Source organism: Lissotriton helveticus, chromosome 11 (genome assembly GCF_964261635.1).
Source record: "Lissotriton helveticus chromosome 11, aLisHel1.1, whole genome shotgun sequence".
Lineage (NCBI taxonomy): Eukaryota > Metazoa > Chordata > Amphibia > Caudata > Salamandridae > Lissotriton > Lissotriton helveticus.
The window spans coordinates 162106087-162131980 of NC_136072.1; the positions used below are offsets into that span (position 1 = coordinate 162106087).

Here is a 25894-nt window from a genome sequence, read left to right on the forward strand (position 1 = left end):
AAACAATGGAGTGCTCCGGACTTATAATGGCTGGTATAAGCCCGGAGCTCCAACATTCCAATGTTTCTTTGTTCACAGCTCTGGCTGTGAACAAAAGCTTCAGGGAGCCTGAGGGGGTTCCAATCCCCTCACGCTCCCAAAAGGCTTTGTTTTTTTTGTTAGAACATTCTGTCCTCTAGTGACAGAATGTTCTAATAGCCTTATAGCCCTTCGTAGATGGGCTATACCGCTATTAAAGTCCCTCTCCCTTGTTAAAGGCCTACGGCTCGGGGCCTTTAACGCTGGAGAGGGCCTTTAATAGCCGGTATAGGCCTCTACGGCAGGGGCTATAAGGCTATATCAAAACATTGGCCCTGTATTAGGAATTCGGACACGCCGCGGGAGCTTGTTTTCTCACCTGTCCCGTTTGTGCCTGTACTGCTCGCCGCTCCCGCTGCGCGGGAGCCGCTTCGTGGGAGGACCCACCAACGCTGACCTTCCAAGCCTGATTCCCGGAGGAGCTGTGAGCCGGGTAAACACCTGTGGAGGCTGCAGGGGTAGCGCGGCAGGGACTCACTATCCCAGGAGTCCCTGCTGACCTCGTGACATCTGGTCTGCGCCCCCCTGCGTGCCCCGCCCCCGCCGGCAACCGGTAAAAAGGAACTGGGAGCTTCAACACACTGTGACCCTGTATTAGGAATTCGGACACGCCGCGGGAGCTTGTTTTCTCACCTGTCCCGTTTGTGCCTGCACTGCTCGCCGCTCCCGCTGCGCGGGAGCCGCTTCGTGGGAGGACCCACCAACGCTGACCTTCCAAGCCTGATTCCCGGAGGAGCTGTGAGCCGGGTAAACACCTGTGGAGGCTGCAGGGGTAGCGCGGCAGGGACTCACTATCCCAGGAGTCCCTGCTGACCTCGTGACATCTGGTCTGCGCCCCCCTGCGTGCCCCGCCCCTCGCCGCCCTTCCTATAATACCAGGGGAAAGCACGCTCTGCGGGACGCAGGCGGGACGCCGGGCGAAGCCCGGGCAAAGGGCGGGCCGTCTGTGGCCGTCTGTGGCCGTCAGGGGCTGACAGAGGCTGGGCTGGGCCACGTCCCTTTTCTCTCTACTATCAGTGAGTACATCTGCCTAGTGGAGTCCACGTCCTGTTCCCCGCATTATGTCTACCCGCTCTGGAAAGCCCATCAGGAGTGAAGGTGGAAGGGGGTTAAATGTCCCTAGCCCTGTTATAGGAACTATGGACCGCTTTATTACCAGGGTGGCGGCGGTGATTGACAAGGAGATCGCTATGTCAGAGCGGCGTCTATCAGAGGTATATCTCCCTGTAAGACGTCTATCCTTGGAGGTTGCTGCCCAGCCGCATACACCGGTAAATGTCCGGCCACAACCTGTATCCCCATCTAGTGGGCCTAGCGTCTCCATAGACCACCCCCTGCTGGCTGGTATAGAACAAAATATAGATAGGCTGGAAAACCTGGTCGAACATATACCTATGGTTGCCGAGGAAGATGGCGGTCTTAGCAGGTTGCCTTCACCTTCACCACCAAACTCCCCGCACGAAGCCACCAATGATACTCTTTCATCAAAATCGCTTACCTCCTCATTAGATACACCAGTAGGGGAGCCAGTTAGGGTACTCACCAACACCCAAACTCCTGAGATTAGCCAGGGATATAGGCCCCCAAGTAAAAAATCACGAAAACGCAAAAAGGGTAGGCTAGTAAGACAGGCTGCTCTCTATCAAAGAGCAAGAAAGTCACCTGGATTTGGGATGAGAAATTTAAGGGATAGGTCCGTAGCGAACGAAGCTAACATAGAAAGGGATCCTCTGACCTCTTCCAAGGGGCTACACACAGACGATAGTACTGCTAAAACTCCTAATCTTACTGAACCAGCAGCAGACGATCATATCCTCGAGAAGATATACAGCCTCTTGAAACCTCTAGTGGCACAGGTTAAGGGTTTGGGGAATCGGATAGATAAACTGGAACAATCAACTCTTGATGGGCTCCATTCACTCAAAACTACAATTAAACAGCTAGCTAGAATGAGTGAAAACAAGGATATGGACATAAGGGGGAACGAGTTGCCATCCCAGAGAGATCCAAAATCCCCATTAGGTCCATATAAAGTTGTTTCTATCAATCCACCAATCCCAGCTCCTAAATCCCCCCCCCCGTCCCAAAGCAGGCCCAAAAGACAAGGGTTTGCCTAAACATCAGGAGCGTGATAAAAATAAACCAACTCCTCTTCCATCAAAACAGCCTCAGATAGTCAGTGGTCAAATGGAAGGTCCCCTAAAATTGGGTGCACGAAAGAAAGTTAATGGGGCGGTGATAGGGGAAGTCCCTAGGCCTGCACTTCAATCTATGGCCCCATCCACTACGTTACTGGTCCCTAGAAAATTAGTACGGAGGATTCCCCCAGTAAACCTCCCACCTGACTGCCAACCTTTTGTTGTTGTCATGGTTAATGTGCCCCCTCTAAAAGAGGGCCAGTTGGAAAACCATCAATCACTCAAGAACAAGTGCATCCACTGGCTAAAGGCAAATAGGCCAATTCCGCCAGGTGTGGACGGTATTATTCTAGGTGTTCGTAGAGTGGGGTGGGTAGGCCAGGGGAAAAAGACCCAGGAGGGGGATTGTATAATTATAAACTTCCAAGATCCAAGAGTAGTGCCCTCGATCTGTACCCCTATTATAAGTATGGGAGCTCCAGGGGTTAAAGTAGTGGATCTCTCTTACTTTTACCCTAGACAAAGTGTTGTCTTAACTGGAGGAAGCTTAACTTCCCCTGCTTCTGCACAAAATTGGGCTGGGGTCACGGGTGGCCCAAGGGAGAACCAATTGTGGCCATTAGGGCCTAACTGACTGGAAGTTGAGAGTAGAGTGGAGCCATCGGGAGTGTCACCCACCCATGCAAATTGCGCAGGGGGGATAGCAGCTCCGCTGGCAATTCCCAAAGAACCCGGTTTACCGCAGATATACATGAGGAGGACCACTGACAGGGGCATTCTTGCGCCTAGCGACGCTTCAGCTGCGACGGACCTAGTCTTTAAGGTTTGCAGCTGGAATGTCGCAGGGATCGCAAGAAAACTGGATGTACCGGAATTCATTGCATGTGTTGATGAACACTCCCTGTGTCTCTTCCAAGAGACATGGAGCATGGTCCCGGTTCATAGGGTGGGTTTTTCCTCCTATTTTTCCCCTGCACAAGTTTCGGTATCAGGGAGAGGGCGACCCTCGGGCGGCCTTCTTATTTGGGTTGCAGCCTCTTTAGATTGTAGAGTAGTGGAGTTCCCCACAGGTTGCCCGGACATACAAAACATTACCCTAATAGATCCAAGGGGAAGAATTGTTTTAAATATTTATAACATCTATGCCCGGGGAACCAAGGGTGGGAGGAAGTCTTCTGTAATATCTCTCCTCGAGACCTTGCTAAAAAATACCCCTCATAAGACGCGTATAATGGTGGCGGGTGACATGAATTGTACGTTCGAGCCCTTGGGCTCGGACGTTTCCGCCGACCAGGATGAGGATGATGTTAGGTTGGGGATTCCGGTTTTGGACATCCCACCGATCAGAAGGTGGACAGAAGTGGCGCTCCAGATATACTCCCTGAGCCTGGAATTTAATCTAAGGGCAGCAAACGGGAGGACAATCTCAGATAGGGGGGGTGTTCACACGTATAATAGGCCAGGACACACCTCTAGGTTGGATTACATCCTAATAGATGTGTGTCTATGGTCTTTTGTAAAGGACATGCAGGTGGCCCATACGACGGAGAGTGATCATAACTCACTCTCCTTGAGTATGGACCAGTGGTGGCGCCCCTTAAGGAAGGATAACAATTATCCGCTCGCTGTACCCCCGGATGTGTCCGAAGTCTCCCCTTGTGGAAGACGAATAAAATGGGCAAAACTGATTCTTTCTGAGGGAAAGGTAGGGGAAATCCAGACCCTCTTAAATCAAGTGGTAATAGACCTTAGAACCTCTTCAGAGGGGGTGGGTAGAGCGAGTGGACTTTTTGTCTCCTTGGTAGAAGCCTTATCAAGTGTGTTTACACCTCATCCTATTAATTTGGGTAACAAAGTATTTAGAAAACCTGCTGAGGGTTGGTACACCCAAACATGTAGTTTTCATAAGGCAAAGCTAGTTGAGGCAGTCAAACGCAAATCCCGAAGTGAGATACAGGAAACAAGGAAGGCCTATAACAAATCCCTCAAGATTGCTAGGCAGGAGTGGGAAGACAAATTCTGGGAGGACCTACTTCAGGCTAGTAAGGATAGGGATTCTAGGGCCTTTTGGAATCTCATAGGCACACGGAACAAACCAGATGCATCTGTGAGACCCTGCAATATCCCCCCGCAACACTGGGTAAAACACTTCGGGTCCCTTTACCTCCCCCCAGATGGGGAACTAAATGTTGGGAGGGAGCTTAGATTAGCGATTGAACCCCATGCATATGATTTCTTCACTCCCTTAGAGATTGAGGGGGTTATAGGATGGGTGGCACCTCGTAAGGCACCGGGCCCAGATGGTCTCCCAGGGGATCTTATGAAGGCTTACCCAGAAAAATGGGGTAGGATCATTGCCGCTCTCTTAAATGACATCATGATGGGAGGGGCAGTGCCTGAATCCTGGAAAGGGGCGGTGGTGGTCCCGATTTACAAAAAAGGGTGTAGGGAAACCCCGGGGAACTACCGCCCCATAAGTCTGATAGACTCCTCCCAAAAGATAGCTGGTAAAGCTGTCCTTGGAAGGATCTTACATTGGGTGGAGGAAAACAAAATCTTATCGGACTTTCAGGCAGGTTTTCGGGCTGGTATGGGGACAATTGAGCAGGTGTTTAGGTTGGCACTCCTGGGGTGGAAGGTTGTGGATCTGGGCAAGGGCAGTCTTTATTTGGCCTTTATAGACCTGAAGACTGCCTTTGACCTAGTCCCCCGGGAAGAGCTTTGGAGGGTACTCAATGAGTTGGGACTACCTCCTTACATCTTGTCCCTTCTCATTAGCCTTCATGACCACACCTTTGCGCAGGTCCGCTGGGGCAAAGACGGAGAACTCACTGAGAGGATCCCAGTGTCAAGGGGTGTAAGACAGGGATGCGTCTTGGCGCCCACCCTATTCTCACTATATGTGAATGGGGTGGTAAAACATCTGCAAAAAGAACCAGCTGACGCCCCATGTCTCGGGGGAGTCCGCATCCCCACCTTGCTTTTTGCGGACGACACACTTTTGATCTCCAAGACCCCCCAAGGCCTGCAGAAATTGCTAACGCGTTTCCAGGAGTTTTGCGCTGCTAAAGGCTTAATTATAAACGTGGACAAAACAAAATACCTAGTCCTAAATCCTCCCAGGAAACTTGGCCGTCCACCTACACTCAATTCGGTTGCCTTAGAGAAAGTAGCCGAATTCGATTACCTCGGTATTCGGATTACAGACAGGATGTCCTGGGCAAATCACATTGAGAAAATGGTCCTAAACCACAGAAGAGTAGGAGGAGCACTCGTGAGGGAGTTCTGGGCCTCACCTAGGAGCTCGCTCTCCCCAGTAATTGACATCTACAAGGCTAAAGTAGTGACATCAGCCTTGTATGGGGCTGAGCTGTGGGGCCACTGCCGATTGGATGCTCTAGCGGCAGCGGAGACCAAACTTCTAAAATCCATCATTTCCATTCCACTGAGCACGCCATCTGTACCAGTGCTGTTGGACACGGGCTGTAAGAGCATCAAAGACCAGGCTCAGCTTCGCCCTCTCCTACTATGGACACGAATTTGGAGGGGTGAGGATTTAAAATCGTACGCCGAGGGTTTGGGGGAAATAATGAGTCTGGGGGGTTGGGCCAAGATCAGATGGCTGAGTGAAACCAAGAAGCTCCTGGAGAAGATTGGTCTAGGGGACTGTTGGTCTTCACGCTCAGCCCCTCCAAAAGAAGTTGTTAAAGCGCTCTTTTGGAAATGGACGGCGGAGCGTCTAATCACAAACTCGAAGCACTGCAAGTCCACTGTCTCTTTTTTACAAACTAAAGATATTGTGGCCTTTGAACCCTAACTGGACCTGATCACACTCCCTTTTGACCGAGCCCTTTATTTTAAATTTAGAGTTGGATCCCTCCCGCTAGGAGCTGTGGTATCAAATTGGACATCAGTGGCCCGTGCCTCTCCGAATTGTGCATGTTGCCCGAACAGGGTTGAGTCCATTGTGCATGTACTATTTGAATGTCCGGACTATGCCAGGCCCCGGAGGTACTGGTTGAAACCCCTCTTCCAAACTTTGGGTACACGCAGCCACTTAGTCGCCCTGCGCATCCTAACCACGGACACTTCCCCCCCCATTGTGTGCGGAATAGCTAAATTTTTAAAACAGTTCTGGCTTATTCGATGTAAGAGATTGTCAGTAGCGGTTTAATTCTTTTTTAGCTAAGTTATTTATGGGCGCTCTATGTCCTTTTATCTTTTTTAAATGTGTTCTTATGCTGACTTCTTAAAGCTATGTCTCTTTGCATTTTGTAATGATTGTTTTGTATATGTGCTTATAAGATATCTTGCATATCGAATAAAAGCTTATGACTGACAAAACATTGGAATGTTGGGAGCTCCATTGAAAACAATGGAGTGCTCCGGGCTTATAATGGCTGGTATAATCCCGGAGCTCCAACATTCCAATGTTTCTTTGTTCACAGCTCTGGTGTGAACAAAAGCTTGAGGGAGCCTGAGGGGATTTCAATCCCCTCGCGCTCCCTGAAGGCTTTGTTTTTATTTGTTAGAACATTCTGCCCTCTAGTGGCAGAATATTCTAATAGCCTTATAGCCCTTCGGCTCGGGCCTTAACGCTGCAGCTGGCCTTTAATAGCCGCTATAGCCGCTACGGCGGGCTATAAGGCGTTAGTATTGTAGCATTTATATAGTGGATACTTCCCCGTGTGGGGGCTGTGAAGTGTTTATACACAGGTATAGGAAGCTTCACAGTGAAGGAAGTGTAATTAGAAGAGTAGCATATTTGTTTTTAGCTTATGTAGAAACTCATGTGTTTGATGACCAGGGATGTGTGGTTATTGTGTTGTGGGGCACAGCGCAACATATTGGCAGCTGCATTGCACCAATGTAGCATATCGACGGCAGCGGTAGTTGGAAAAGGACCAGTAATGCATATATCAACATGCTTCAAACAGAGATAGTATTGAATGAGTAAAAGGATGCCAGAAAGACAAAAATGGGAATTAGTGACATGAGCAGCAGCAGTTGTTTTTTTGTTTTGTTGATGCAAGGATACTGCCTACTGTTGAATGAACGGGTAAAGATTGACAAGAACTACCTAAGCCATTCAAGAGTAACCTGGGTAAATGCACATATAAATTAAAACCACAGTTCCCTAACAAATTAATTTCATTTACATCTACGTGTTGTTAGATAATGTATTGGCCATGTAATATAATGCTACATCGGCAGCTCAATAGAAATATCTAAGTTTATTGTAGGTTGAATTTTATACAAATTAATAAATGGTAAATGTGAAAAAGTGCCCAGTGCTCTTTGAAATGCATGTAAGAAAGTCCACAAGTTGGTGCTCTGAAGTGTGTATTAACTGTTTATATTAACAAACAAAATCCTCCTTTGTATTGCCTGAATAGCTAATGCTGTTGACAAAATGAAGAAACAATGATTTACCATTTTCCAATGGCTAGTCAGTTATGTAGATTGTGTGATAACAGTGTACGATTATCGCCAACACTAGTGTCTCCTCAGTACATTTCTTACTTCAAAAACCCTGATGTTTCGTAATGTTGAATACTGGCATAAAGGATTGGCCACTGTGCTTCATGTAGTGTGTGGTAATAGGGCTTATATCTTTCCAACCATGGCAAATCTGATGACCGACAGGAAGAGGTAACCTCACAGCGGCAAAGTCCCAAACACAGGCCAATCTGGCACAAGCACCACAATGATTGAATAGTAAGACAATTGATTTCATAGACTACAAAATATATCTGCGTTTCACAGAATACTTTCAGTCGGCCTTAGACAAACTAGCATTCTTTCAATCATTCTACCACTCTTGGCTTACCACAGTCCATGTTGATCGGTCAGCTGTCAAGGCTCAGTCTCTCTTTAGTATGTTATCGGGAACATGATGGAAGCATGGCTTCCACTGGAATCCATTTCACAGTTTACCTCCCCTCCTCTTCCCATTTCAGAGTGGTGTGGCACTGTGCAGCAGTCTTGAGCTGAGCGCCTTTCCCTATACTATTTAATCAGATCTTGGAAAGTCTCAAGTTCTTCCTTTTAGTGCTGGCTGGGTCCATTGGTCTCCTCCTGAGAACCAGTTTTTCAATAGAACTGGCTCATGCTGTGAGGCATTTCCCTCCAGTGTTCCCACAGCTTTCTATGAAATATGTTCATGGTTATATGTATATAGCTAGCTACTAAGCCTCTGAGTGCTGTAGAAAGGTGGGGCTAGAAAGTAGAGTATTTTGGTAAGTTAACAGACAAAACAAGGGAGCATGATGCAGCCACCAGGCAGAATGCTCTTGCTGCCATCACTTCACATTCACTTTGTGTTCATTCCAGCTTACATAACCACTAAAAGCACTAGTCTGTCCTTCTTGCAAAACATAATGAACAAAAACCATATTAAGGTTAATTGCAGACCTTACATTCAAAGTTAACTAGCCATTCTGATCAGTCATCACACATGCAAACACTCAACCTAAATTGGTCCAAAATAGAGGACTGTGGGGCACATCCATCAAGAATTTTACCGGTCGCAGACGGGCACGTTTTGCAAATTGACCCATTTGCGACCGGTAAAATGCTATTTCCGATGCATCAAGCCCAAAGGCATCCGCAATTAAGGAAATCGCTATTTTTTGCAATTTAATTAATTGCGAATGCAGTTAGGGAATCGCAAATTATGATTCCCTAAATGCGATGCATCATGCATTCACAAATTGCGTTTTTGCAATATGGAATTGCAAATTACCATCAACTTCAAGTTGATGGTAATTTGTAATTTCTTGGAAAAATGCATAAAATGTGCATTTTCTAAGTGACATGTGGCGCATACATGTGTGTGCCACATGTGCACACTTGCCAATTTTGGGGGTGCATCAGGGTGGTCTTTTGGCACCCTAGGTCCCTTCAAATAGCATTTGCAATTTGCGAGTACCTATTTGGTACTCTTAAATTGCGAGTGGCTTCCTATTCATTCCTATGGACCTCTAGGCCAAAAGGAATTAATGGAAAGGCATTCCTTAATAGCGAGTCACAATTTATGAGTCGCTATTAAGGAATTTGTAGGAATCACAATTTTTTTTGTGATTCCTAAATGCATAATGAATTGTGATTCCTAAATAGCGAGTCCCTTAAAATCGCTATTTAGGAATCGCAATTCCATTCTTTGTTGCATGTGGCCCATAATTTGTTTGTGGGTGTCCTATTTTCTGTGTTCTAGCCTTGTGAGGTATGTTATTGAAACATCAAACATATTGAGAAAAGTGTGTTCTAATTGGAACAGGGATAACCCCTGTCAGTGATGGGGCCGAAGGCTTACGTTAGCCATTGTAAACTCTCAGCCACTGCATTACTTTAAGTGGAACTGCCAATATTCCAATGGTATAAAAAATGTTCAAGTAAACTTTTATTTTGTTTGCATAATTCTACCGTTTTGTATTGCTCTTTCAGCGAGCGCACTGCGCCATCTGCACTGACCGAATTTGGGGGCTGGGCCGTCAAGGATATAAATGTATCAACTGTAAGCTCCTTGTTCACAAAAAGTGTCACAAGCTTGTCACTATAGAATGTGGACGTCATACATTGCACGTAAGTGACCCTTTGCTTAGAAATAATTTCACAATTTCTGTGTTGAGATTCAATCAAGAGCAATGTATTGCTGTAGTCCAATGGTGCATGAAATTTGAGACATGCTGTGTAAGCGGTGGTTCTTTCAGAATTTTGCTTTTCCTTTAAACCCTTGCTTACCTTTCTTTACCTTTTCATTGCTAGCTAGGAACACTTGGAGTTCTTGAAAGTTTGGTCACAGTGACCACTTATTGAACAACATTATTCCTCCAGCCGTGCTGTACCTTAGATACTAGAAGATCTTTATTTGCCACACTGACTAGGCTGCTAGCTGGACTCTAATTCTTCAGTCTTTTTGATCTTTGCCTCCTCATGGATTTCTGCTGAGCAGACCAGTGTTGGGAAATTATTTTTTATTTTGGGAGTAAGAAAGTTTTAGATAAAAACTATTCACTTTTTGTTTGCATTTGTGGTTTACCCTTATCGCTGACTGTTTTCCTGTCAACCTGAACCATTCCATTACTCATGGGAAAGGTCTGGAAATCTATGAGCATCTGTAAAAGATGGCTGTGGACTCCTTTTCTCCCTTAAAATTCTAAAAAGAAAACCAGAAACCATCACAAAGGTGACCCGTTTTATCATGAATCATGCAGTGCTTTTAAGTGGTAGAGCTTCTTTTCGAACACAATAGAACAGTGATGCAAGAGGACAAACCGTGCTACTGCCTGCTTATGAGAGACTCTCACAGAGCAGTTCTGAAGACAAAGACCTTCAGTTCAGTGAGGTTTAGAATCAAGTGGGTGAACATATCACAATCTACCAGGAGCCAAGACAGAACTTTGCTCCACAGCTGAACTCCACCAAGACCTAACCAGGTTCCTTGATACGATGATTGCTTGGGTCAAAGACCCAGTTTGCGCAAACCCATATTCATCACTCCATCTGCCAATTAGCTTTCCCATCACATAGCTTCTTAGTATCTTTCAACTTGTGAGCGTGCTGAAAGTATGTAAATCATAAGCAGAATGAAAGCTTCGAACTTTGAGCAGCTACCTGCCCAACAACCTTTATTAAGCACCGTATTTCAACTCTTCTTACCTTATTTTTGATGTCTGTACCTCCTCCTTGGATTATTCCCTAAGCTGGAAAAAAATGCAAGGGCTTGTTTAAGCATCCTCACCATATACTAAAAGGCATCCAGCCTCTTTAGTCCATGTCTAGGCCTTCCAGAGGCAACAATATTTGGCTGATACTGCTGACATCCAGCAAAGACATGCCTTCTCAGCCTATTTGTGATTTAGGTGACCTCAACATTCTCCAGCATCGACTGAAATAATAACAAGACTTCCTCTGAGACATATCCTATCCTGTTGTTTGCATACAATAAGCCAAGCCATTTCATCAGCAGCATCATCTCATCAGTAATAGTGGTGTGTGTTGTAACACAAGGCTTAGTGATATAATTTTCTTTGTTTGCTGCAATAACTCAACTTTTGGTTTGGGTTATCATCTAGCTTAAAATCTAGTTCCAAACGTATGGGGAAGATGAAACCATCCTTCTGCATCTGGAAAAGGAATAAGTCGTAAAATATTGTATAGAACCTGATTCAGTATATAGAAATAAATTGATTCCTGTGGCAACAAACTTGATATATAGATTCAAATTCTGAGATCGGTAGTAAACAATTTTTCACTGACTGATATTTAGAGGTTAGACCTACAGATTTATCTAAAAAATGCAGATTTGACGTAGTAAAGACAAAGTCTGTATGTAATGATGATTAGGGGCTGTCTCTGAAACATATCTGAATTTGGAACAAAAGCTACACCTCCTCAATCATTAGATAGAAATTCTAGATCATTATTAAGATAAACCCAACTAGAAACTCATTAAGCTTTAATACGGCTTCCTGAGCCAGTGAACTAGTAATGACCCCTGTCGCATACCAACATGTAAAAAAGCAGTGGCATAGTAGTAAAGAACATTACCTTTAATCTGATGGTGTTCACGAGATTGTTTCACTCCAGTAAACACCGATTACTGCAGCATTGTCTCTATGGAGGTCACAGAAAAGCAACCCAAGGGCACTAATTTGATTGTAGCTTAATTTGTGTAGCAAACATCCAAACTACCACTTCTCCACATTTGCTTCGTAGTAATCTTTACTGTCTACCACACAATTTTAAATGCAACTCATAGGAAACAAAGTAAAGAATATGTTATTTTCCTCACTACAAATAAATAATGACTGTACTTTTACATGGTTTTCATCTCTAGGCCTAGTAAGCATTCAAAGAACCAGACTTTTGGCACTCTAATAATGGTAAACTGGCCATTGAGTCTGCTGAATTTGAGCGTAATGTTTTTTTTAAGATGCACCTGCTTTTAATAAAAGAAATCAAACTTTTTTGTACATGGTCCGTACTCTTATTTTAATAGGTTTTTGTCCTTAACAATTTTTAGATGCTTAATTTTTCTAACTTGTCTGTGTTTTCATTATGACCAATTACAGGACACCTTACCACCAATGGACCAGACATCATTGCATCCTGAAAACAATGAAACTGGTAAGATCTGTTAATTGCCTAGTTATTGTGTCAGTGTTAATCCCTGCTAAGGAACTTGACAAATTGTTTTCTTTATTAGGTAAAACCTAGGGTCAAGGAAAATAATATCCTTCATTGGAGTGGAAGTACCCTGAATGTGCCTATGTGGGTTCCAATCGGAGTCTCAATGTGTTGTGGTAAAAAAGCAAAAACCAGAGACTTTAGTAAAAATGCTTTTTACAGCAAGGACTGCACAGCTAGAATTCATTGGTATCAAATGGTTTGGCTCTCGGGCATACACTTCTGGCATACACCTGCAAGAAGTGTAAATGGTCACTCCTCTGGGTGATTAGTTCACTGATGGGGAATTGGAAGGATTCATAAATTATGAATTCTATCAAGCAGTGGAATTGACTCAGTGATGATTTAATGGGAGGGGGAAAACTCGATTATTGATTTCACACTCCTCTCAACCCGGTACGTAGGTTTGGTTTCAAATTGGGAGACTCTTGTCACTGCGATTAGTGATCACTACCCGATAGTTGTAGAACTGAAGACGAGGGATGGGAGTCAAGGTTGTAAGAGTAATATTATATACAATCTAACCCCAATTCTTGCCCCTAAAAACGGGTTTCGTATAAAATGGGAAAAGGTTGAACTCACAAACTTCATACAAAAGCTTGTTAAGAACGCCCAGCAAGAGTTTAAAACCTGTCTTACAGTAGAAGCCGATGCTCATAGCATAGTCGGCTTTTTAAAAAAAATCTGCGCAGATATAAAACTCCTACTGACTAAAGTTCCTCGTAATCCATCTAAGGGCAATTATGGATGGTTCAGTGGGACTTGCACCAAGGCACTTGTCGCCCTGAAAAAAGCCCTCCATTCCTGCCCAAAGTCTAAAGAAGAGATCCAGCTAGCTAGACGTGCCTATCAGAAAGCCTTAAAAAGTAGAAAAAGGGCGTTAAAATTTCAGGCGTGGTCTGACCTATGCGCAGCAGCAAACCGGAAAGACAATATTGCCATCTGGTAGGCCGTTAATCCCCCGTTTCTTCAAAACCATCAGGGTCCCAAAATAGATCAAGCAATCACAGCACAAAGCTGGGTTAAACACTTTGAGGGCCTCTACAACGGAACTGAATCCCCCAGAGTGTGTTCTGGAAATCATGGGGCAATTTTGCAAGGTACCGATAGCACCTCTTTTCCACTGGGCATACAGTTTCATCTGGATGAGGTGCTTAAGGCAATCAGAGAAAGCCCGGCAGGAAAGGCCCCAGGGCCGAACTGCGTCCCTGTGGATGTCTTGAAAAGTGTTCCAGATCTTTGGGCACCTCTTTTGACCAATGTGCTTAACTCCTCAAATAACATTGGGTTTATCTCTACCTGGTCGGAAGCCATAGTAGTTCCGATCTATAAAAAGGGCGCTAGGAATGACCCTGCCTGCTATCGGCCAATTTCGCTTCTTGACGGCTTAATGAAGATTGCAGGCAGGATCATTCTCAACCGCATGCAGGATTGGTTGGAGGAACGGGAAATCATTTCCGACCTCCAGTATGGTTTTAGGTCAGGTAAAGGGACGATCGAGCAAGGACTTAATTTAGCTATCATTACAGCCAAGTATATCCAAGCAAAAAAAAAAGAAATCTGTACATAACATATGTGGACCTAAGCTCCGCATTCGACTGCGTTGACCATGGAATGCTCTGGCAAACATTAACGGACATTGGCCTGGACAATCGAATACTCTTTATCAAGGAACTGTATCATGGGGCTGGTGCTTGTCAGATTTGGCAGAAAGGGTGAGTGCTCCGACATGTTCCGGATCCACAGAGGAGTAAGACAGGGGTGCATTCTTGCACCCCTGCTCTTTACGCTCTATATCAATAAGGTCGGATCAATTTTGAGTGAAGTCTTGAGTGAAGTCTATTATGACTATCCTACAGCGAACGGAACACCCATCCCTATACTGCTCTACGCAGACGATGCGGCGATCATGTCACAAACGAGGATGGGTCCACAAAAGGCGGTGTCTAAATTCTCAGAGTACATGACAACTAGAGGTCTCCACGTGAACGTTTCCAAAATTTTTACAATGTCGTGTGGACCTAAGACCCGAAGAACACCCTGCCCAATAACCCTGGACGGCAGAGGGGTTGAACTTACTGACAGATTTTGCTATCTTGGAGTCCACTTTGAGAGGAAGGGCTCCTGGAAACATGCTGTGGTTGCACGGTCGTTAGCTTTTACAAAGGCCACCGGAGCCCTGATGAACTTTTCCAAAAGACTAGGGGGGAGGCCAGTTAAAGAAGTGCTCCAGATCTTCAAGGCTAAATGCATTTCCACAGCGACATATGGGGCTGGGCTCTGGGGGATGGAGCAGGTGGAAACTATTCAACGAGTTGAGAATCGCTTCCTGCGCTATTTATTGGCCACCCCCAAGAGCACGGCAACATACGTCACACATATGGAAGTAGCCCAGACATTATTAAGTTATCACCAGTATTGCTATGGCATAACGTATGGGTAAACATAGAGACCCCTCTAAATAGAAAGATCATAACGGACTGCCTAGCGATGGATGGAGCCATTAACATTAAATGGTTCTCTTATGTTAAAGCCCTGTTGGATGAAACTGGTCTCCCCGAATTCTTTACTAACCCAGATAGCATGGTAAACATATCAAGATCTGCTCTTAAAAAACATTTGTTGGCACATCTAGAGAGCAAAAGATGGCGGGAAGAGAGACATAAGAAGACGGTCATGGCCCACGACTTGGTTACTCTCAATAAGGGGGTTCAGCTGTACCTCCTTGAACAACCTTCCCACAGTGTAATGACTGGTGTAAAGAGAAGCGACTTTGTCCTTGCGACCATGTCTCTTACCAGTCTAATATTCACTGTATCTTCTTATGCACTTTTTATAGTATCCCGAGGCAAAACATCCTGAAACCCTTACTTACTTCTTTTTTTTTTTTTTTTTTTTTTGAAAACCTTTATTGATACACAAAGCAGTTACAGTCACGGGCAGCAAATCAATAAAAGCCATATGTATGCAATAGTCCGCTTCCCAAATGCCCCATTACAATACAGGATAATGTCCGTACCGTATAAGTACCAGGAATAGAGAGGTTTCTTTTTAAATGAAGAAGAAAAATAAACAGGATCAGTCAGCGTACAATCAAATAATATCATAACAGGGGTTTTCAGTAATCAGGAACTTCGCATTCAGGTCTAATGTAGGCAAGGCGGCAACACTAGCGCATCTTAAACAGGATAAGCAAAAAACAGTGCAATTCACATGCCAATGCAGTACATGCCCGCTACAACTTAAAGCTTTTGTGAAAAGCATCCACCCCCGGAATTCGAACCATAAGAACGTACGGTGAGTAAACTATAGCTCGGTACTGAAGAAGGAAAGGGAAAGAAAGAAGAATAAAGGGAAAGCCAAGAGATACAAGCGAGAAAAAGAGGCCCTAGAAACAGAAAAAGACAAAGAAAAACAGTGAAACCCCTCCCCCAACCCTGCACCCCTGCCTACGGCTACGGCCTCCCCCACAGCAGCGTGCCTGTCGCCCATTATATAGAACCCGAAATTTAGAAGAAAGCGGAAGAGAGCTATCGCTCAACTAAGTTAAAGGAAATACTAAAGGAAGGAAAAAAGAAAGAGAAGGAGAACGGAGGAGGAGACCAGGGCAGACCCCCAGCACACACTCACTTTCACCTCCCCCACCACAGGAAACACCCGCTCCATATCGAACCCGAATGCAATACAATAAACATATGTTGAGTGGGTTCGATCCTAACCAGCTCTTCGTTAGCGCCACCATGACATAGGTAGAGAGTCCCGCGTGGCCCCATACTGCAAGTAACACTACGACACTCAAACCAGGCCCGCCCGGTCCAAAGTAGGATTGTAGCCCAGACCCTCGGGTACAGTTGTAGTCGAGTCAAGGTACCGGACTGGGAAGAGGCTATCATCCTGCGGCACGGCAATACACAGTGAGGTCGCTCGAGGGACGCGGTATTCCACGCGTCTAAGGGCCATCAGGGAGAGCAAGTGGTTGTGCTCGCTTTTCAGCATCAGTCCCAAACAAAGTAAAAAGGACATGTCATGACGCCACCACTGCCCGCCATTATTGAGGAGTCGATCATTGGAACATGGTAATGCTCCCAGAGAAAAGCCCACCATCAGAAGATCTTCCGCCTTCGCTGTAGTGGATGAACTGCACACAGCATTACTGTCTCCCTGTCGAACGTGGGCACACAAGTTGCAACCATCCCCACGTCCCGCAGCATCTAGTGATCCGTCAATCGGGCCAAGAGCCACACCACCTGAACGACCCACCCGCACAACAGCATCCAGGGCGCTCCCCACAGTCTGCATCTGGTGTTGCAAAGCGAAATGCAAGTCCGTTATGGCCGCCATGACATCCCCCAGCCGCAACTCCATTGTCTCGCCCCCAGTAGTGGCAGTCACAGCATCCAGCGAAGCTCCGTCACACCAGGCCGACCCACGCCAGGCGTCTGATCGCATCATTTTCGTGGCCCCCGCAGAACAATACAGGATATATCTCAGTCCCTTCGGGCGCAATTGCGTGCAAGGCGCTCCCGCACGGAGCGCGCCCCATTAAGTGAAGAGAGTCTCGAGGCCACTCGTAGAAAAAGCAGGCAAATGATCTCAGTAGGGGTCTTTGTAGACACCACCTCCATAGGGGTCGTTACGGTTCGCACAGAGCACACAGGCACAGAGTCACCAGCTGGGGGGGGGGGGGGGTTTGTTATTTCACGACCGCAGAGAGGCAGCAGATCAACCATCGCTGTGGCATCGTGCGAGAGTCGCCATCAAAAATCGAATAAATCAGAGTCTCCATCTCCCCAGACCGGCACTTCCGCCGCACTACTTGCCGTTGTTGTTGCATTCAGGGCCGGGCGCTTCAGCACTCTAGACCCCGGCTTCAGGCAGGGGCGGGCCGCAAACATCGAGACGACATATCTCCGGCTGGAAAGCCGTCAGAGCACCCGGGCGCGCATGGATCTGCGCCGCTTCATCTCGGCCGTGCGGGATCGTAGTAAGGGCGCTGGTTAGGAAGCTGGTTGTGGTGGTGGGGGGCCGCGGCCGACGGAGCCGAAAGCCCGAGCGGCCATCTTGGTCTGCGACCTGGCTCCTCCCCCCACTTTTCCCCTTACTTACATCTTGGGGTTTGAGGTCATGTAGAGGGGCCTACGACAAACTAAGATCTCTAGAAAACGAACATACTATATTTGTTGTATCCTCCCTGCTGAGAGCTGTTATTAGGTACAGAAATACGATGCAAACTTAAACTTGCACCCGCACATGTTTTATCATACTGATCCTTCCTGGCGCAATCCAAATTATTGCATTTGGTTATCGTAACATATTATGAAATTCCCTTTGTTTTTAAACCTTGAATTCTTACTGCTGTAATGAAAATGTAGCATTTTAATTAATATTGGAAATGTAACTTTTAAATGTGATTTTTTTTTTTAACTGTACGCTTTTATGAATTTGTTTTATAATTCGAATAAAGCTTTTGAAACGAAAAACGACTTGGTGATGATCTAGTTATTGCTGCCCCTCCCTGCAGTCCTTAACCCAAGCTATTAGACCCAGGATTGGTGCATAAACTGTAGACTCTTTCATTTTCAGAGTATGTATGTCTTAGAATTCACATAGTGTTAGCAAGCAGTGAAGGGATCTGCCAAGTATAGTGGATTGGACAATACAGAATCCTGTGCTGTGAAGAAGGGGCTGGTAGGAGTCTGATATTCAGCTTTTACTTTAGTGGATCTAAGAAAAAGGTCAAAATCCTAGTATTAGCACATTAAATTCGAATCTTTCTGGTAGAGACCGTTATCTCAACTATCTGTGGCGAACTCTCTTTTTTTCAGAATTTGAGTATTGTATTTGATATATTTTGAGAGCAACAAAGCTTGAGGTGTTGACAAAATCGTTGAATTTCAATGTTAGTAGAGAAAATGGGATAAAACGCCCTCTGTAATGCACAGCAGAACATGTATTCTTCTTCATTATATGTGCACTACACCCATCCACCCAAATCCCTTTCCTGTGCAAATGTCAATTGAGCTTCAGGCAATGCTCTTGTTAAGGATCCTGGTACTCTTCTATTCTGAGATATGCTATATTATCATGATCATGCTAGATCCTTTGGAAGGGATAACTGGTACATTCTAACAATTTCTGAAGTTTATTGGCCTCTAGGCAGGTCTCTCAAGAAGCCTTCCTCTTCTTCATATCATAAAGTGGAGATGTAACTGCTGACATGAGATCTCTGTGGACCCCCTCTAGCCCTCTTGATTTGATTATAATGGCCCCAAGCCTTTGTGGTCAGTGGTCTATCAAGGCAGGGTCGAGAGAGCCGATGTGACCAGCAGAACGCTATCCTTCTGAATCAGTGATTGCCTAGTACTCCCTGTGCACATTATTGCACCTCAGGAAGGAGTTCTGTTTGGTACCTCTTTGTTAATCACACATTTAAGATACGTTTATATAATGGTGTTCTAGAGTTCTTATCATATTTTATTTTTCTTTATAAAATGGAGGTAACTTGAAAATGCAGAATGGGACCCCCCCTCCCCAGAGAGCCCCACCTAATACTCACCCTCCCAACACTCAGTATGTCGCCAATCACAGCATAATCAAGCTCAAGCTTGCTCTCATTGTCCAGAGTCTGATCAGTATAGTTTACCCTCAAACCCATGGCTTTAATTGCAACCTTCACAACCTGTCCCTATAATTCTTATTAAATTAAAATAAAATGTACAAAAAACAACTATTTAAAATCACGTGCTTAGTGTTGTGTTTCTTGACTCCGCGTTCAAACAAATGAAGTAATTTGTTGGGGTCAGTCTGGTGAGATTGTCTGTTAATAGCCATGAAACACACAAAAGATGACTAGAGGAATGCTTGCATTAGGTTTAACCATTGGCAGTCACTCAGGGTAGCATTCCAGCCCATCATTATTTTGCCCACAATGCCAACTCACATTATTCAGCCATATTTTAATCAGTCTCAGCCCTGCTCTAACAATCAGTCCTGCCAACCTAGGTCCTCTCTGAACAGGGACACAAGCAACACAGGAACACAAGCAACCCAAGGCCGGTTTCAGCCTGTCTGGTCCTCTTTAGGCAGGTGTAGCTTGGTTCCTGTGAGACAGTGAGACAGTGAGCAAGGGACCATGTCTGTGCAATCCCATGAACACTTAGCACGTTACATCCAACACACATGCTTGCAATAAGTGTAACCACTGGCAATCATTCAGGGTAGCATCCCAACCTATCGTTCTTTGACCTACAATGCCACCCCAGATAAGTCCCAGCCATAGGTAAATCCGTCTTGGTCCTGCTGTGATAGGAACAGTCCAGCCTGAACTACCAAGCTAGTTGATTGGACCTCTACAGTCTGTTGTAGCTTGGTTCTCGTTGCATAGTGAGCAAGGGACCCACATCTGCTGTTGCATAGTGAGCAAGGAGCCCACATGTGGTACCCTGAGCAATTACCAATGGTTAGACTATTTGCAAGCATTCCTCCCATCACTTTTTGTGTGTTTGAAGTGAGAAAATTGCAACTTAGTGCACAGGGTATAGAACCTGAAGTTGATGTATCGAAAGTAGATCTGGACATTTTGGAATAAGCCTTGAACAGCAGACCACTGTGATGATTGTATTGCTACCTGCTACTCTTGTTTACAATGTGTTTTTTTTTAAACATTGGTTATTTTAATTATCACGAGTGTACAAACAAAGCCGCAAACAAACATGCACGTATGTAACTTGTTCGTACAAAGAAATATAACTACGTCCGTTATGCATCATTAGATGCGTTATCACAGCAGTAGGGATTATAATCATTTACAGTTAACAGAGTAGTGGATGCTTCTATTTTCAGGATTCATTGGCAGTGCTTTATCAATGATCGAGGTATACACTTCTACAATATCACTACCCTCCATCATCCATTGTTTTTTTGCATTTAGCCTATACTCTAGTTAAATCATAACTTACAGAGGTCTAGTGTCATTTTTTTCCTAAACCTTGATTAAGTGTCACTGGCCAGTACTGCTAGAGCAGTGATTTCCACCACCGATTTCCACTGTTTTGATAGCCATCCCGCAGTTAAGGTAGCTTTATCTTTCTTCTATCGCATTGCTATCGGTCTTTAGGCCAACATCATGTCCAAATCTACCAGCTTTCAAGCTGTCTTTTTTTGTTTTCTCGATCTGGACAAAAGACCAACCATAGATATGTATATGTTTGTCATACACAGCACTAAAAGCTCCTGCCTGGTGCGTACAGTTTATGACTAAGATACGTGATGTAATTAATGATTAGCTGTATATGTGATATAGTGCTAATCTGTGCATAGGTATATACTACAGGAGTCTAGTAAATTGAACTGCGATTTTCATATCCTATTGTTTGGCCTAATAGACAACTTAACATTGAAATGTCAATAAACAGTTAAATACAAATAATCAAAATGAAACCTCTTCCCATTCTTGCCAACATTTTAGAATTCTGTGCCGAAAATGAGGTAGTGGTTTTAAATTGTCAAATTAGCATATTAATGAGTTTACTGAGTATACACAATATAGACTTTAGCTTGCCCTTTTCCGACTAGGCAGTAATTGGAAAAAAAAGGTTTTATGTTAAAACAAAGAGGATAAAAGTAATGTTGGAAACATCTATATTTTATTTTTCACAGTAAATCTAATTAGAAAACTGCAGTGCAGCATGTCTTGCCAGTGTCACTAATTTGTACTCATTGCACACCACAATGCTGTACACATTAACAGTGCTCACGTGCTTTATTATTTCTAGGACAGGCCTGTGGGTACACAGACCAACAGAGAACTGATGTGTTGCGGTCATTGTGATATAATTCAGTATCCCATAGACATGACCTCTTGGCTCAAGAGGCAGAATGCTGGCATTGGGCACAGAGCCAGTTGGTGAAAAATAGATCTGGTACTGTTAGCTAGGCGAGTCCCAACCTTGACCTGTCTTTTTGGCTTAATTAAGAAGAGAAGGACTCAGCAGCATGTGCCGAGGCAGGCTTTTAAAAACCCTAGGGGCATAGTGCAAAATCGGTAGATATTGCTCGAACGTGGTAGCTTACCACCTATATCTGTAGTGTTACCTAAATCTGTAGGATTGGCAGGTATGTCTGCCACTGTTGATCCTGAGACTACTAAATTGAAACAATGCATTCTGATTGTTCTGCTCACAGTGCTTGCTGTTAGCTCCATAAAAGAACTTCTATTTTGTTTCCAAACTGTTTAAAACTTGTAACCATTTTAAACAGGAAAGGAAGAGCTAGAATGCTCCTTGTAATGTTCTGTATTTATTTTTGTTAAAATTAAAATGTAATCCCCTACCTGTTCATGGTGGGAGTGTTATGGGGAAAACGTTTTATTCGGGTTTGCAACTGCCACCTATACCCTTTGAACAGTTCTTAAAGGAACCATATGAAGTTTTCCTCTGAGCTAGTTGTGTTCCAAGGACTTAATATAGAATCCTTTGTAGCTTCTGCATGTAAATTAATTTTATTCTCCCTTTATTGGCATTCATTTGCACTGCATCCTGCATATCACAGACATAGTTCTCGGTGCCCATTTCTTCCCTTACCCAGAACTACTGCCATTATGCTGCTGTTTCCGTTCTTGCTAGCAGCCGAAGTATAGCCCTCAACAGAACAGACATTTTTGTGTTGAAAAAGCTTATTCGTGTTGGTAGCTACTTTGAGAGGTGATATATACAAATTAAGTTAATTTTCTACCCTTCTTGTTTTACTCGTTTGTGCACCTCTTCTTCATCACTGTCCCTCAAGGAACAAGGACATTCTTGTTTTCGTATACCACCAGTACTCCGTTTGTTTCCCCCACTGAGGACTTTGGCAGATTCAACAGGATTGATCTTTCATCCTGGAATTTTTGAACTTCCTCTGGTTTAGTAATTCATCCAATGTGGACTTTGAGGCTGAGTTTGATGCTCAGAGCTCACTTGACAAAAAGATGGCTGTAGTTTCTAAATTACAGTATTGCTGACACAAACTCTTGTTTTATGCCAGGTGTCATTTCCAAAGGTGAGCTGATTTTTGGATCTCTTTGCTGATATTTTCACTGTCTCTCACAAATTGGACAAATATTTGTGATTCTGAATAAGGGCCTAGCTACCACAGGATTGCCTCTATATTGGCTCCCCCACCCTGCTTCCAAGTGCCACTAGCCGGATCAAGAATTGGGCTGTTTTTCAGCAATCTATCTTCAGCATCCTCTGCCCCTGTACTGCCATAAAAAGACAATTTCTGGTTGGAGATGCCTGCAACACTCTTAACAATGGATAATCATTCCGGACAGTTTTCCGTTGTATTATTGCTTTAGCAACCTGGATCTTTTCTGGATTCACATGTGTATTATTCTGCTTTCTGGTGGTTGGGTCTGGAATTGGTTTTCTCTAGCCCCTTCTTTTTATTTTTCCTCTCTGGGTGTTGTTGAACATCATTTGGTGTCATGTCCATCCTCCTGTGATGTCGGACGTACATCATGGGAGCCCGGGAGCATCGACAGAACAACAAGAAAGCAACCAAATAATTGGTACGCGCAGACACCATCGACAGGCACAAGAAAAAGTGAAAGCACTAAAGAACACCAGAAACAAACTGTTGGCCTCCTGGGCGACCCAATCGTGCGGGCAGAGAATGTACAACTGAGGGGTGGGAACCATAGTGTGACATGGAGAACACCTTCTTTAGGTTCTTCCCTAAGTGCCTCCACAAGTTAATACTAGCCATGACCTCGCATAAAATCCTTGCTTAGTACAGATGACGTGGAGCTCGTAGAGCTAGTCTAATAGAATCGAGATACCACATACCACAGAAACGTGGCGGCAGATGAGGACTGCCAACCCTATCCAGCCTAGCTATTTACTACTTTTTTCTGTTAACTGACCATGTGGTTGGTTAACCCTGCCTTTTTTCCCTACTTTTCTTCCTCTGTCTCTTAGTACCATAAGTTGTGCCTGTTTTCAGCCTCCATATTACTGTCTACCTGTTCGGCAGCAGTGAATAAATCCGTTGTTGCTGATGCAGCTTGTTGCCTCACCTTCTAGCCTCCTCTTAACCCGGGATGTCTAAGAGCCAGGTGAGTTCTGTAGAAATCACATGAGACAAGTGTGATTTTAAACAGCAAGAGTGGAAACACCGTGACAAGACCCGCCTTAAGACTCTTATTGGCAAATCAGAATTCTGTTTATTTCTTGATTATTAGTAGCTGTACTAAGGCAGAGGGTAAGGATGTTGCAGTGCTGCAGAAAGCAGTAGGATCACTCAAACATTATCCAGTATTAGGGGTGTCTTTCATAGATTCACATGCCTGAATCATTCCCCGTCGTCGAGACGGGAGCCTCCGGTACATAAAAAAGTAATGTCCTATAGACATACATAGAGAAAATAGGCCTAAGGGTCTCACCTTAGTAGCCTTTCTTTGTCCTTATGCAAAAAGGACCAAACTCTCACAGTCAGCCAATCAGCTCCGACCTCCCTCTAGAACCTTCCTGGGAGGAGCCTCAGTCCCTCAGATTTTCTACCGCACGTTGTGCTAGGGAGTCTCCAGCCTGAGCTCTTCTCAGGATTCCTTATAACTCATCTACTTCCTTTGAAAAGTGAATCTTCATTCTACAATCTTCAAGGACTACTTCAGTAACACTTTGAGGCAGTAAGTGTTTGCTTTCCACTGCTTTCTTCGATGTCTGAATCCCAGAAGAAAGCCCTTTTCAGGGCCTGCTCTTCATGTGGGAAGAAAAGGCTCCATGTGGATGATAAGCATACCTTATGCTTATATTGCCTTTATCCGGACCACGTCCCTGCAGACTGCAAAATATGTAGGTCTTTCCCTAGGAAGACCGTGAGAGACAGGGAAGGCCGCCTTCTCATCTGGCTCGACAGACTCAAGGACAGAGACACTCTGGAATCTTCCGAAGGTAGTGTCTCTAAAACCTCAGCAGTCTCTCAAAAGAGGCCAAGGGTAACTTCCCCTGGCCCCTCAGACACCCCTCCTAGGAAGACAGCCAAGAAGTCTTCAGAGGCAAGATCTACGACATCTTCTGTGTCTGTTAAGGATACTCAGACTTTTAAAAAGCCTGCTCAGGCCTCTAGCAGACCTCAGAGGACTACCTCAGTGACTACCACGGTCTCGACGACGTCAGCGTTGTCTCTTTCACCGTCGACGATAACATCTCCATCATCGTCATCGACAGGTAGGCCTATTTCCTCCATTTTACTGCTGAAATCGTCGACGACAAAGACCCTGTCGACGTCGAAAACTACTCCGTCGACGAAAACTACGCCGTCGACGAAGATAACGACAACGACGTCGACGACGAACCCACCACCGACAGCCCCGACGACGACAGCGTCGACAAGGGCATCGACGACGAAGACGTCGACGACGAAAACGTCGACGAGACCGACATCGACGACGGGCTCGCCGTCGACGAGTGCACCGACGACGCCCCGGTCGTCGACGACCAACTTGCCGTCTACGGAGATTCCGTCGACGAGGACCCTACCGTCGACGAAGGACTCCTCGTCGTCGACGATGTTAAAGACGTCGACGGAGGACTCGTCGTCGTCGACGAAGTTAAAGCTGCCGTCGACGGAGGACTCGTCGTCGACGAAGACACTTCCGGACACATGGAAGAAAACCAAACTCGTGGAGGTGGCATCCCTCACGCTACCACCGTCGACGACGCCTTCGACAGCTTCCACCTCCAGTCCTGCGTTGGGCAAGTCTACTAAGCCGCATATTACGCCGGAGACCACGTCTCCAAGCAAAGTGGAGCTGCACCCACCTAACGAAATCTTCCAGAGTGAAGAATCAGAGGAGGATGACCACCTGGGCCCCGCTACTTCCATCTCGGACCTACATGTCAAGTGCCAAAGCACTGACGAGGAGGTAGATGAATTCTCCTACCAGGAGCACTCCGTCCACACTAAAGTCACCACGGAGGTTACCCCCATGATCTGCCTCCCTGCTGCTCTGGTGAACGACCTGAAATTCCTTGTACAGGATTACAAACAACGTTTCCCGGACGCTGACAGTAGAGATCAGCCACCTATCGTTCCTAACCCAGCGGCAGCCCCAAAACCGTCTCGACCTCCCCCTCAGGCACACCATGAAAAGATTCAACCTCAGGAGGTAGTGTCGTCTGATGAGGATGAGGAGGAGGAAGAATTGGAGGAAGGAGAGGTCCAGGAGGCCCACTCTTCCCATGATGAGGAGGATGAATATGTGGCGTCCTCACCAGCATCGCCCCAACCGCGCCATGCGGACTCGCCGCCGGTAGACATAGGCGGCTTCCATAAAATTGTGGAAAGAGCGGCGAAGAGATTCCATATGACTATCGCATCAACAGAGACTGAATGCTTCCTACACGATTTTAAGGAGCAGACTCAAAAGACGACAAAATCTATTCCAATAATAGAATTTCTATGGGAACAAGGCAAGAAGATAATGCTGACGCCCGCTTCTGTGT

General features: G+C 45.3%; 1 protein-coding gene across 2 annotated transcripts in view; it reads left to right on the forward strand.

Moving 5' to 3' along the window:
* Positions 1-25894, forward strand: part of PRKCI (protein kinase C iota) — a 210894-nt gene that overhangs the window by 60249 nt on the left and 124751 nt on the right. For both annotated transcript variants that reach the window (XR_013602403.1, XM_078666177.1), the window contains exons 6-7: positions 9663-9800; positions 12293-12347. Coding sequence is in view for 1 of the 2 variants with exons in the window: in XM_078666177.1 (XP_078522303.1) it covers positions 9663-9800; positions 12293-12347 (193 nt within the window). In the remaining variant the exon portion in view is untranslated. The remainder of the gene's footprint in view (positions 1-9662; positions 9801-12292; positions 12348-25894) is intronic.